At 36.3% G+C, this 13348-nt stretch overlaps 1 protein-coding gene across 2 annotated transcripts in view; it reads left to right on the top strand.

Moving 5' to 3' along the window:
• Nucleotides 1–13348, top strand: part of CLGN (calmegin) — a 64646-nt gene that overhangs the window by 9901 nt on the left and 41397 nt on the right. For both annotated transcript variants that reach the window (XM_068188028.1, XM_068188029.1), the window contains exons 2-7: nt 442–603; nt 2588–2728; nt 4411–4544; nt 6688–6734; nt 8329–8442; nt 9739–9814. In XM_068188028.1, the coding sequence (XP_068044129.1) occupies nt 442–603; nt 2588–2728; nt 4411–4544; nt 6688–6734; nt 8329–8442; nt 9739–9814 (674 nt within the window). The remainder of the gene's footprint in view (nt 1–441; nt 604–2587; nt 2729–4410; nt 4545–6687; nt 6735–8328; nt 8443–9738; nt 9815–13348) is intronic.

Below are 13348 nucleotides of genomic sequence, written 5' to 3' on the forward strand. Positions count from 1 at the left end.
TTCTTAATGTACTCCAGACACCTGGTAACTCAGAGATGAAGACTGAACGCTTTTAATATCTCTGTTTTATTCTTAGTAGTGTTTGAAACACAAACAAGCCACTACATAATTATACTTTTCAGTGTGAAAAGGGTCATCACGATTTGTTATTTGGTGAAGAATGTAGCACCTTCCCCTGCAACTCACAGTCTTTCACAGACTTTTTCCTTATTATGGATTTCGTATTCTTAGTTTTGTCTCCAATTTACCTTTACCCAGCTGTGCTCCCTAAACTCTACCTTCTTAATACTCTTCCAGACCACTTCTTCTCCTGAATAAACTTTATTATTGTTTATGCACTTTGGTGATGTGATCTTCTGGACCATCTCCTATTCTTTAACTTCATTCCATTCATTCCATCATAAATCACCTTTTAGAAAATAAATTATGTTCTTATTGCAGGAAATGACTTGGATATGTACCAGCACCGCTTGCTGGAACTTCAGCAAAGACTGTTGTATGCTGACAAGGAAAATAAAAAAAGATCACACGAACTGAGCAGTGCCCTAGATGAAATTAAACATATAGTTGCAAGAAGAATGAACGTGACAAAAAATCACACAGGTGTGTAGGGGTTTTCTCTGGTTTTTGTTTTGTAGTTGTTTTTTGGTTTGGTTTTTTTTTTTTTTTTTTTTTTATGACACCAACATGTAAAGTTTAGTGATCTGGCTTCTTTCCATTGTTTAATTGAACTTTTGTTACCTTGCCTTACAGAGTGTTTTACATCTCCATCTGTCTGCACATGGTAGTTACATGCAATAGATTGATTTTGCAACCTAAAATAAATTACATAGTTGTGCAGGATCTGTTTTCCTCCCTATTGAGACTGGCAGAGCTTCTTCCCTGGGGAGGGAAGGGAAACTAGAAGAGGCATCTCTGTGCTGGAGGCATTTCACAGTATCCCCCAACTTCAGCAGGAGTCTGGGTGTGACTGAAAACTACCATTTAACAATCCTTATTTTCATTCAGTACAGCAGGCTGATAATCAGACTAAAATGGGGAATTAATGAGGACTGTTACAGGGGAAGAAAGAACAAGGTGCATTTCTTCTTTGTATAGTCAGTATTGTTTTTTCTCCTGTTCTCCCCTGCCAGTTTTTGTCTGTTTATCTGATATTAATTGACTGGGGCTGTTCAGAAGTGTATAAACAAAGGGCTGAGCATTGGCAGGGTGGTGGCCTTAGGAGCTTTAGAATAGTTGTCAGCCTCCGGTAACCCCACATATTGTGGGCAAAGAGTTACTGCCTAATGCACAAAAGAGCAGTAAAGGAGAGTGCAGGTTCCCCTTCCCCCTGCTTTTCGTTCTTATTGGAGCCAGCTAAATTTCAGAAAGTATTCAATCCGTCAGTTCACAGGATTTAATGCAGAAATTTCTTAAAATTGCTGAATAATTTTCTTTTTACTTTTACTTACCCTTCTGCTTCCCATTCCAGTCATGTTTTATTATACAACCAAAATTGAAAGGTTTATTGTAGTCAATGGAACTAAACTCCCTTGCCCAGTATTTGATAGGTACCACTTCCAAATAAAGAAGGAAAGTCCTTTAAAATTTGTGAAGATGGTTTCTATGCAGCAAAATTCCATTATATTTAATAGCTTAACAGTGTGGAAGGACTTGTGGGTCTCTCTCTCATACACAAATGTCTGGGCAGATCTATATGGTTGCTTCAGGGTTTTTTAAAGTATTTTCTGTAAGACAGGAAATCTCTTTTTTGACCAAATTTCCAGTGGGAGTATCTTTTGGAAGTTGAAAAACTTAAATTATTGTCCATTCAATAAGCCTCTGCCTTTCTTATTCTAAGCTAAGTGAATAAAGTTGATTATGGTTTTTGTGGTGTTTGTATGTAACTTTGAAGGGTGGTAAATTTTGGGAGTTAGATGCATTTCTTGGGAAAAATAACTTTCCGTCCCAGTCAATAAATGTTCTGTTGCTTTCATCTTTAAAGTAGTAAAGAAATATAAAATCCCTACTTTTCTCTTAACTGCTGTAGTCTTTTGTTTCTTGAACAGTTTTTAAAGGCCTGTATGTGGTCATTCTTTTTACCATAGGACTTTTTTCTAAACTGAGAACTTCTGCTTGAGCTATGAAAACCACCTTGTGTTACTTTTTGGGGAAAGCATTTAAGTTTATGAAGTAGTTAAGAAGGTTAATAATCAGAATCTCTGTTTCTTTTCATTTAAAAATTGTTTACCAACCATGTAAAAAAAAAAAAAAAATTACTGCTGCCTTTAAAATAACTACTTACTGTGTTTTAAGATGACTCAATCCTGCAAGTGTGCAGGCATAGGGAAATACAGATGGTATCCCAGGATGTCCAAGCTTGGAGCTCTGCACCACCACCTGAGTAGGAAGGAGTTGTATTGGGAAATTCTCAATTTAATATAATGTAATATATATGACATATAACCATTTCTGAGGAATAGTTCTGATTGAAAAACCTTGTGTGTGGTAATCTGCCAGTGTTCAGTTGAGCAAAACAGGTGAAGAAATAGGCTTCTCTGCTTGCTTTTTATTTTATGTGGATCTCTGCGGTTTTTGTGTCTTTAAGGTGATTTAAAGTGGAAAGAGTTAAACCTCCCCAGAAAACTCCCCACGACTCTTACAAATATTTACTACTATCTCCCTCACCTTCGAGAGTATGAAGATGCAATTTTCCCAAATGTTATTTTTGGGCAACAGAGAACTGGAGGTAGGAAATAAAATTTGGCTTATATTTGCTATGTGTTTGTATTTTTTATTAATTTCTAGTAATGAAGCATACTCAAAAGTTTGGAATGGATTTTCTCCCTTAACTTTCTAATGTTGACAAGATGAATGAATTTTAATGGCAATAGCAAAAGTACTTTTAAAATGCCCACCCCTATTTCAAGTGTTTATCTCAAAGTATTCTGAAAACCTTTTGAAATAGCAATAAAATAATCTTAATTGAAAAATAAGATTATTTTTGTGTTTTAATCATATATTCATATGGCTAAGATGCAGTAGCTGACATTTTTTCCCCACCAAATTAGTATGGATGAGGAAGCCAAGGCTAATTTACAATGCATTCAGTTTGCCAATGTGAAAAGCAAAGGGAAAGGTGATCATTTAAAGGCTATTAATATAACTTCAATGTAGCTTTTTCATCCACATGAGAAATCAGCTGGCACCTGTAGAAATCACAATTAATTACAGTGAACTATGATACAAATTTTAAATGCGTCGTCCGAAGTGTCATGTGATAGGTAAAAGGAACATGCAGAAATAGTAAGCAAAGAAGAAACTAGTCAACCATTTTGCTGAGTTTTGTATTTTGTTGACATTTTAATTATCTATAGGGTGATTTTCTATGAAGAAACATTGTCAGTGATTCTGATTTAACTAAAACATCCCCAAACCCTGGGTCATACTCATGACAATGGATAACTTAATACAGACTACTTATTAGTAGGTGTAGTTGTAGCAATGTGATCTAGTGTTGGAGTTCTCAATGGAGTGCCCATAGATCAGTGTCACTAATAAAAGAATACGTTTAAGCTTCTTTTATTTGTACAGGAAAATCACAATAGCAAGACTGCAGTTTAATAAGTACAGGTTGACCTTTACTGTACAAAATGAAACAAACCCCAATGGTTTAACGGGAAGGAACATTGGCACTTTGGTTTTTGAGCTGACACTGGCATGGAAGTTAAAGTCAGAAGCAAGTCACTAATTGCACCTATTGTTTTATTTCAAACTGTTGCTTCCTCACCAGCCTTCTGGGATTTTGGTGAATAGAAATCACCTGCAAGGACTAAGATTCCACAGGTTTAGTGAGCTATGTTTGGGTGCTGATTTAAGTAATGCCCATACTAATGAAAAAAGAGACATCCTGCTTTTGGTCTGATGATGTAATACAGCATAGGTTTGCTACTAGTGGAGTCTATGCCAGAGATAATTTCAGTTCCTTTATTTTTAGTAACAGTAACATCTTAGTTGTTTTATTCTTATTGATGCTATAAAAACCATTGATGCATATCAATTAAACTGCTCAGGATTTTTGAATTGGATTCCTTTCTGAAATCCACAGCATTCACTTCCTGTGAGAACTTGCTCACTAGAGTAGTGCAATACTCACTTCTGAATCTTAGTAGCAAACACCTATGTGTATGCCAGCAGTAGTGGTATTTCCAAGTTCCCAAGGGTAGATCTGGTGTTTATAACACAGACACAGGTGTCTCTAAACCAAACATAGCTGGAGGTATCTCTCCTTCCAGGCAGTAGAGCAAATGCTGTCACAGTGCTAAGGAAATATTAACTGTTGCCAAGTTTCATGGTCACATGAAATCAAAATTAAAATGTGATTTCAGTTTCCCTTAAAGTTACATGGCTTGAGACATTTTCTCTTTGCAGTCTCCCTGGTGATGGGTATTCCTACAGTGAAAAGGGAAAAACAAAATTACCTGATTGATACATTGCATTCCCTACTGTACCAACTATCTGAAGAGCAAAAGAAGGACTGCATAATAATCATCTTTATAGCAGAGGTAAGTTTGCATGGAAAGGTGCAGGATGCTGATAGAAAATATGGAGATTTATGTCTAAATGTAATAGTGCAAAATACTGTTAGCTTGGCCTTTGGGAGGGATTTCTTCAGGGCTGGAGGAGATGGTGAGCAGTTAGTGCCTCAGTGTTCATATGTGGGGAAAAAAAAACCTGTAATGTAGGTGATCCAAGGGTAAAAAGTCATATTATATTTAACAACACAGTCCTTGGATCAGATTTTCCATCAAAACCATATGAACTCATTATTTATCTCTGAAAGTAAGGTTTTCTGCTTCCAGAATGGAATGTAAGTCCTCCACAGAAAAGTGTCATAGAACCTGAAGAAAGTAAACTTAGTCTAACAAATGTTCAAATTATTTATCTGCTGGTTTGATAACATATATCTTGCAAAGTATCTTGACATATTGGAGCCTTCTGCATGTGTTTTGGCATTTCCCATGCAAAAGAAAACTGTTCAGAGCCTTGAACATGTTCGGGAAAGTAAACAGTGCTCAAGGTAAGATATTAAGGATAAATGCCTTTTTTCCCCCTCACTCAAAAATACCTTGATTACATCAGAAAAAAAAAGCTGCAGAAAGGAATTAGCCAGTAATAGCTTCTGGCAGGTAAAATGACTGTGCAATTATTCAGACTTCATATTTATTCTTCATATTTCTATGTCCTTCCATAGACAGCACTAAATTCATGCACGTATTCATTAACAGTTACAGTTTGTGAGTTTGTGTTTTTTTTATTATTATTATTTAGTCATCACTTTTGCAGGTAAAAGTGTCAAACAGTATAGTTCACTTTAATTTTGGCCATGACTTCCACTTTTCTGTTTGGATCACAATGATGAGCACAGAGGACCAATTTTATTGGCTGCAGTTCCTCTTCAGCATAGTTTTTAGGAGCTGAACTTACTTTGCAGTTGGTATTTCACAGGGAAGAGCCCTGGTAGTGATGAACTTTGCCTGGCTGCCATTCAGGTAAACCTCTTATTACAGGACTCCAGAGGATTCTGTGAGTTTTTAAGGGTTGACTTTTGAATAGTTTCCCACTGTGGAGAGTCCTAATGTGACACTTCGAACAAACAGAAGCTGCGGTTGTAGTAAAAGTCCGTATCAGCCAATTTAGGATTAAACTGCCATTGTAAGACCTACTGTCCCTTTTCTCCCAACTCAAAAGTCATGTTCTCACAGCTTCCATTTTTTCAGCCATGCAGTAAATTGCAGCAGATAACCATGCTGATCTGAGAGGTGATAAGAACATTTTATTATGAGAGGAGGGCAGGTGTGTACACTGGTCATGAATCCACACCTTCCTTTTTCCCACAAAGTTTTAAAAGATCAAGGTGAATGTTTACATTAGGGGTTAAGCTTGAGTAACTTATTGACTAAGAGTGAGTTTTAAGTTCTAGGTGTTTTTTTCCTTACCACAGTTCTTTATATAACTTTTTTTTTTTTTACTTATCATAAATTTAATATATAATTGGTAACAATTATATATAAAAAATTTTGTTTATTTAAAGAAAAATCTGAACTCCTAAGACAGTTACTGTGTTGCTTTAGAAATAAAACTTTGCACTCTTAATGTAGTTAACAGAAATGTTTGGCACACTAACATTGCTACTTTTTCAAAAGAGCAGTAATGAATGTCCTCAAAATTTCCAAACAAAGAGCCGTAAGTTTGTTATATGAGGAAGAAATTAAATAAAAATTTTAAGTATTGCTGGCTTTAGGATATTTTGCTTAGGTGATTTTTCTCATAAGCCTTAGGCCTCTTTTGTGATTTTTGGATTATTAAGCCAAAACAACCCTTTTTACTGATAATTATATGGCTGTGCTTTACTGGCTTAGCTGCACAGAATTTTGGCCAGAAAATAGCCTGGTCTTCTGCAAAAGCAGTGAAAAACAGAGTGCCAGAAATGGCAGCTGGAGGTAGTTGGAAGCAAAAGTGAGCTACATTGGAAGTTTGGTTGGCTTGAAAAGCCCATACTGTTCCTTAGTAGAAAGGCTGCTGTAACGTACCACATTTGTTTGGAAGGAAAAAAATTAAGTGTTTGCATATACATATTCCCTCAAAGTGTTGTTTAATACAAAAATGGGTGACTTTTAATGAAACCCTCCCTTCTTTTTTTTTTAGCCGGATGCAGAGTACATTAAGAGTGTTGCAGAAAGTGTTAAAACCAGGTAAGTCCTACAGAGCGTGACACTCAGCCATCAGTGTGAACATATTTGGAGCCTTTATGGAAAGAACTAGAACATTTCAACACTGAAATGGAACTGAGGCAAAGGTGCACTCTCAATATGTATGCCATAACACACTGTGAAATTGAGAACAGAAGTATGTATATCAATTTATTTAAAAAGACCTGTAAGATCAATAGAGTTCAACCATTAGCCCAGCACTGCCACCACTAAACTAGGTCCCCTAGTGCCACAACACATCCATGTTTTCCCAGGCTTCTTTGTTTCCTTTTTAAACTATTTTTCAGGATGGCAATGGACTTGGAACAGCAATGGGATTACATTTATAATGTTAAATGCTACTACATGATGGGCAACATGAGATGGGTAGTCTTTGCCCTGTCAAATTAACCTTAGAGATATCAAATGGAAGCTTGGTTCCCACTGCAGTTGTGCTTGCTCTTATCTTTCCTGAACAAGATCCCTGGAGGAGTTGACCTTTTCTTCCTTATTTGAGGGTTTTTGCACATCCTCCTTCACTCAAGGGTTTCCCAGACTGTGTTTTGTGTGTGGGTTTCCCCCAGAAGACTCCTCATACTGAGGCTGTTAGCTAAGAAATATTCATAATTTCCTGCCTTCAGGGGGTTTAGCTCAGCTGGGGAGTACAAGGGGACAAGGACAAGGGGAAGGGGCATTCCTTCTTGGCACTGCCAAGGTACAATACCTACAGCAATTTAAACACTCAGGTATTACTGCTTTATGGCTTTTGAAAAAAATTACTGCAGAGTATTTGCTTTGTCAGGGTTACACAGTAAGATTGATATTTTTTCCCATAATGCTGGTTCTCTGATATGTGTAATTTTTAGTGTTATCTTTTGTTTACTAATCATAGGAAATGGGAAACTCAGTTTTGAAACCTCTACTGTACCTGTTTTGTGTAGGGGTTTTAAAATGACGCAATTTATGTACCTGAGGTCTGATTGTTTGTTTTTGTTGGTTTTTTTGTTTAGATTTTTTGATTGGTTGTTTTGTAGTTTTTGGAGGAATGTGGAGATGTGACTTCTAGGTTTGGCTCCCCAAGTAGGTTATACATTTTTTCAATGTCTCTTTAAATGGAAAATTTAATTCTTGGAGTGGAGACTAGACTCAGACTCTCAATTTTAAACTCCTGCTGTGGGATGGTATATTTTTGCTTAGAAAGTAGAATTAGAGTTGGAGCAATGGTAAGGAAACTGGGAGCTCTCATGCAAGGGGGAACAGTTGTGAGTTGTTCTAAATAGTGGGTTTGGTTGTGAATTACTTCTGCATTCTGGCAACTACCTCTGGATTGTTAGTAAGCATTTACAGATGCAGGAGGGGCAGGATTTCTGAGACACACTTCTTGCCAGTGTTTTCTGAGACTTGGATGAGTTCCTGACCTGTCTGTTCTGATAGTTGTTAAAGGCCCCTTCTTGGTTCCAAATTTGCAGTCAATTTCTTTGATAGAGTTGTGAATTCCACTTCTGGAGGAGCAGATCTAACTTTGGGGAGCTGCTGTCTGTGGTTGCCCTCAAGAGTCTTTTTGAGGAACAGGTTCTCACTAGGATTCTCTTCCCAGCTTCCCCAGAGAAGTCCAGTCTGGAGTCCTAGAGGTTATTTCTCCTCCTGCTTCCTATTACCCAGATCTTTCCAACCTGAAGAAAACACTTGGAGATTCTGAGGACCGAGTAAGGTAAGTTTGCTATATAAAACCTAAGAACTTTTGCTAAGAGTGTAAAATGGAAAATTCAAAAAAAGTCAGCATTGTTTGAGATGATAATGTTTCTGTGTTTCAGAGCTAAAGGACCTCATTTTTACTTGTAAAAAAAAATTGCAAGGGGATCTTGAGAAAAGCTATGCTGCACATCAGCCTAAGGGTGAGAGCCAAGGCATCTCCTTTAGGTCTTGACTCTAGGCATCCAATGGGTTTTAAACCACATGGATAATGCCAACAAGTAATAGGCTATATGATCTGTCATAAAGGAAAAATATTGAAAAATCTTTAATGTAACTGATGAGGGAGAGTCTCTGTGAGCACTCAGAGGAAAGCCCATGTGGCCCTCTAGCTAACTACTGACAACGAATGACCTAACTTTTGGTGATCATTGAGTTTTTATCTACTGTTACTACACCCTTAATGGTGATTTCATTCACTCACGTGCCCCAAATTCAGTAAGACGGAGATTATAACCTAAAAAAAACTATTTATTGGAGGAAAGTAATTTTCTTCATCAACAATAACAATTTATCAGAAGCCATTGCAACAATGCAGCAAGAGCGTTGCAGTACTAAGAGTTTAGGCTGGAGGCAATCAGCTAGTATACACATATATACGTACACATACATATGTGTATGTATATTTGCTTTATAAATAAACCTTATGTGCTCATACCATAGACCATAAATAAGTTTACCTACTTATAATTTAGTTTTAGATGTGATTAGATTTGGATCAGTTATACTTTTACGTTAATTAAATATTGCTAAATTACTCTGTAGTCTTTCAGTGTTGATTATCAAACATCATTGTCATCCTCTTGTAAAATGAGAGTCTGTACAAAATATGTGTTTATATTTAAACCTGAAAATTATGGTTATCAACCTGCTTTTGTGCTGTTCATATGTAAAACCATTTACTTTTTAATCTTTAAATAAACCATATATATTTCTACTCTTCATAAAATAATGAGTAGAATCTTTTAAGTCATTTGACATGAATAACTTGTTAGACATTTTGTTTCAAGTTCCATTGACAGAGATCAAATTTTTTTGTTTATTTAATGTTAACTTTTATATGAAAATGAAATTATTTACAAATGTTTGCATTGATTGTAGATGAATGCTTTTGCACTTAACAATCGGTTAGAATATACAACCTTACAATTTTATTGTAGGGACAAAAAATGCAGAGCATTACAAGTTCTCTTACTATAGAATTAAGTCTTGCAACCCCCTTAAAATCTTATCAGAATTTGCTGCTTACATTTAGGTGGCGAACTAAACAGAATTTGGATTATAGCTTTTTAATGCTATATGCTCAACCTAAGGGAACGTTTTATTTACAGGTATGTCCATATTATCATTACGTAGCAGCAATACATCTGTACTGATGACTAGTTTTGGCAATTTTAGTTTCAAAGGCCTCAAGAAAACCAGTAATCTATTGTTATTTTCTGGGTGTTTTGCCTATGCTCCTTACAAGCATCCACATATTTCTGTATTTATATGCATCTTGCAGGCAGGTACTATTTGATTAAAACCATCTCTACTTTCCTGTCATTTGTGAGGTTGAAGAACAAGGTAACTGAAGCATGAAACCCTTATTTGATTAGGTTAAGAAAGTCAGAGTTTAGTATATTTTTTCTTACTGCAGCCAGGAAAAATAGTAGTGATAGGTCCAGGTTATAGCCCAGATGACAATGAAGTGAAATATTTCAGACACGGAAATACCAGTAGAGTGATACTTAGATAAGGTCAACTACAAGTTGGCACAGATCCTTAATTCTCCAGAAGATTTGTGCTGGCCTTTAAGAAGATCCCCATGCATTTAAGCTTAGCTTTAACCATCATTCTAGATTTGTGCTAATTTGCACTCCATAAAGATCTTAATCATCACCAGAGATTCCAAAATTTATAAAAGCTGTTCAGTCATGGAACAGATCTATAAAATTTCATGTAGCTCAAAAATATCAACAGTTTTTAAAAAGCTCAGAAGAGCACTTTGCCTCAGAGTTGGTATTCTATAAGAACATCACAGGATTCCTGGAAGCAGAAGACTGCAGGACCTGGCATCTCCTACAGTTTTTCTCAGGATTCAACAAAACACATTTGAGCTGGGCTACTTACGAGTTCCCATGCTCTGTTCTCAAATGTGGCATAGGTGCTCAGGATGCAGGTGGACAAAAAAAAATGCTGTGTTTTGAACAACTATGATTTAATGGAAGATGAAGTATTTTCCTGTGGCTTTTGTATATTTTAAGAACATTATCCAAGTTTACTGAGTGCACTTGAGCATCAACGTGTAGGAAACGCGGTGAAGTGAAATGTTAAGATGCTGCCAGACACTTGATGTCCCTTCCTGTTACCAAGCTCTCCAAGCATTCGTATTTGTGCCACAATGACTTGGGTATTTGTATTTCTAAAGGAATTTGAGAACATGTGTTTTCTTATCTGAGACATTATATAACAACTGAACTGTGCTAATAAGAACAAAGCCTGGATGGTGGTGGTCTGGTGGGAGTTGTCTGCTTTTGGGATTTTCTCAAAAAGAAACTACACTTTCCTCATACCATTCCTTATACTATTCCTACTATATCCCATTCTTTGTTTCTATGTCCAGCCTGCAGCTGCTCCTGTAGCACAGATGTTGGTCTGCCCAAAAGCTACTCTGTAGAGTACAGGTGAAAAGAATGAACACTTGCTGCCATAAACCTAGTTATGTCCTCCCTCTGTTTAGAAGTCTTGTATTAAAGGAAAGCAAACAACTTAAAACTACTTTTCCTTAGCCTGGTACAAGATTTACTTCAGTAATCTTAAACAAAACTTGAGCTAGGTTAGATTTTTTATTTAGTTTAGTCAGGAACGGTATTGATTGAGTGGCTGATACTAACTCCCAAACCTTGAAAGAAGATAAGCACACATAATTAGTCTTGACATCTACAGAACAGTTGATGTCATGAGTGAGACAAGATCTTTGCTGAATAAACACTTGTTTTAGGATACTGCTGAACCAGGATTTAAGTAAGTAGTTTTGTGAAGTCCATTGAAGCTCACAGGCTTACACTGAGGATGAACCTTACCCACTGATCAACTTTTCTACTTAAAGCTTTTTTTTCCCCCTCACCCCGAGAGAACTTTGAGGTCCTTGTTTCCACTTTCACTAAACCTCCTGGCATTCACCAGAGACCCTTGAAGCACTTACAATAATGGGATCATAACATAGCCATAAAAGCAGGCAATCCAATCCCAGCCTAATCATGAGGAAATGCATTTATTATTTCTGTCTATGTAGACTTAGTTCACTGAAGGAAGCAAATATTTCAAAACTGAAATAAACGCAGATACAGCTGTTTTTAAGTGGTTTCTATCAGCACTGAGATGAAAAAAAAAGATACCATTAAATAAATCTTAGCTTCTTCAGATAAAATCTCTTATGAAGTTCTAACTCCTAGCAGCTTCCTGTGCTATGATTTTTTTTTATTACCTCATATGGAGGCTGGGAAAGCATTGTGTATTTATGTATTTTTTATATATAAATATATATACATACATACATATCTATATCTATATCTATATCTATATCTATATATATATACACTAGTAATATACATTGCCAGCAGCACTTCTCTAATGGATTTAAAGTCTGAGCAATATCTCAGTGAGTTCATTAGGACTCTTTATATGGACTTTTTTTTTCTTCCCCTCACTAGACTCTAGGTTAGGCCTGCTATTTGGTAGAGCTCCTAGAAGGAGCTCCACAGTTTTCACAATTGATTGTCAGTGAGACAAAGTGTAAAAATACTCTAATAAAATTCAGAAAGGAAGAACCTTCCTGTCTGATACCTAAACTTTCATTGTATACTTCCACCTTTTTGTTACTACTCCATTTTTACTTCTCTTAGAGAGACAACCTGTATTAAAAATTGAATGGATACCCATTTGTTACCTATCATGTAGGAAATTTTCATAGTCTTGCTGTAGTGGATGTATATTTTTTCATTCAAAAGCCCTGATGAGTGAAGGGAAGTTAGCTGTGATTATGTGTTTTGCTGGCCTTCCCATGGCAATGGGGCAAGTGGACTAGGCAGTTCATATCTTAAATTTCCTGATCCTACTGTGTGCAGCTGCACAACCTCCTTTGGTAGATAAGAGCATATGAGAAAACAAGTGGCTGTAAGCTGCAGGCAGAAAAAAAAATCAAATTAGAATTTGGGTACAAAGTAATAAATATTCAGGATAATAAAATGTTGTATAACATACTGAAAAAAACTGATACTGGAATCTCTAAGAAATGAGGGAGGTTCTCCAAGGGGTGCTTTAGTTGAACACAAATTACAGGGTTAAATAAATAACTTTAATGGCTTGTGCTATATAGGATATCAAACTACATCCTCTAATAATCACTGTCAGCTTCAGGAAAGACCTCTCAGATTTCAAAGTTACTTTCTGTTCATAACCACATTCACAGTCACTTTGCATCACAGCCTCTGTGCTTTTAATCTTCACTGGTTTTGCATACTTTTCTATGGTGTTTCTCAATATCGTGGTTTTTGAGATACTTCAGTCTGCTTTTCATCCTTTTTTGGTCCCCCTCAATTTCTCTTTAAGGATTCTCTAAAATGTTCTTTGATTCTTGCTCTTCTCCCTTTACAGCTTACTCCTAGCTAATGCTTTAAGCTCATTTAATTTTACACCAGATTTCTTGTAAATTGATGTTTGGGAGTTTTTTTCCTTGTTCTCTTCTGTCTAACTGCCAACTCAACTCAATACCCAGAGCTCAGAATCTGTTAAGAAGCATTCATCTTGATCAGTTTGTCTCTATCTGTCTGTTTTTTATCTTACCATCAGCAAAAGCTGAGTCAGGGTCAAAACAAATCTCT

Source organism: Anomalospiza imberbis, chromosome 4 (genome assembly GCF_031753505.1).
Source record: "Anomalospiza imberbis isolate Cuckoo-Finch-1a 21T00152 chromosome 4, ASM3175350v1, whole genome shotgun sequence".
NCBI classification, from domain to species: Eukaryota; Metazoa; Chordata; class Aves; order Passeriformes; family Viduidae; genus Anomalospiza; species Anomalospiza imberbis.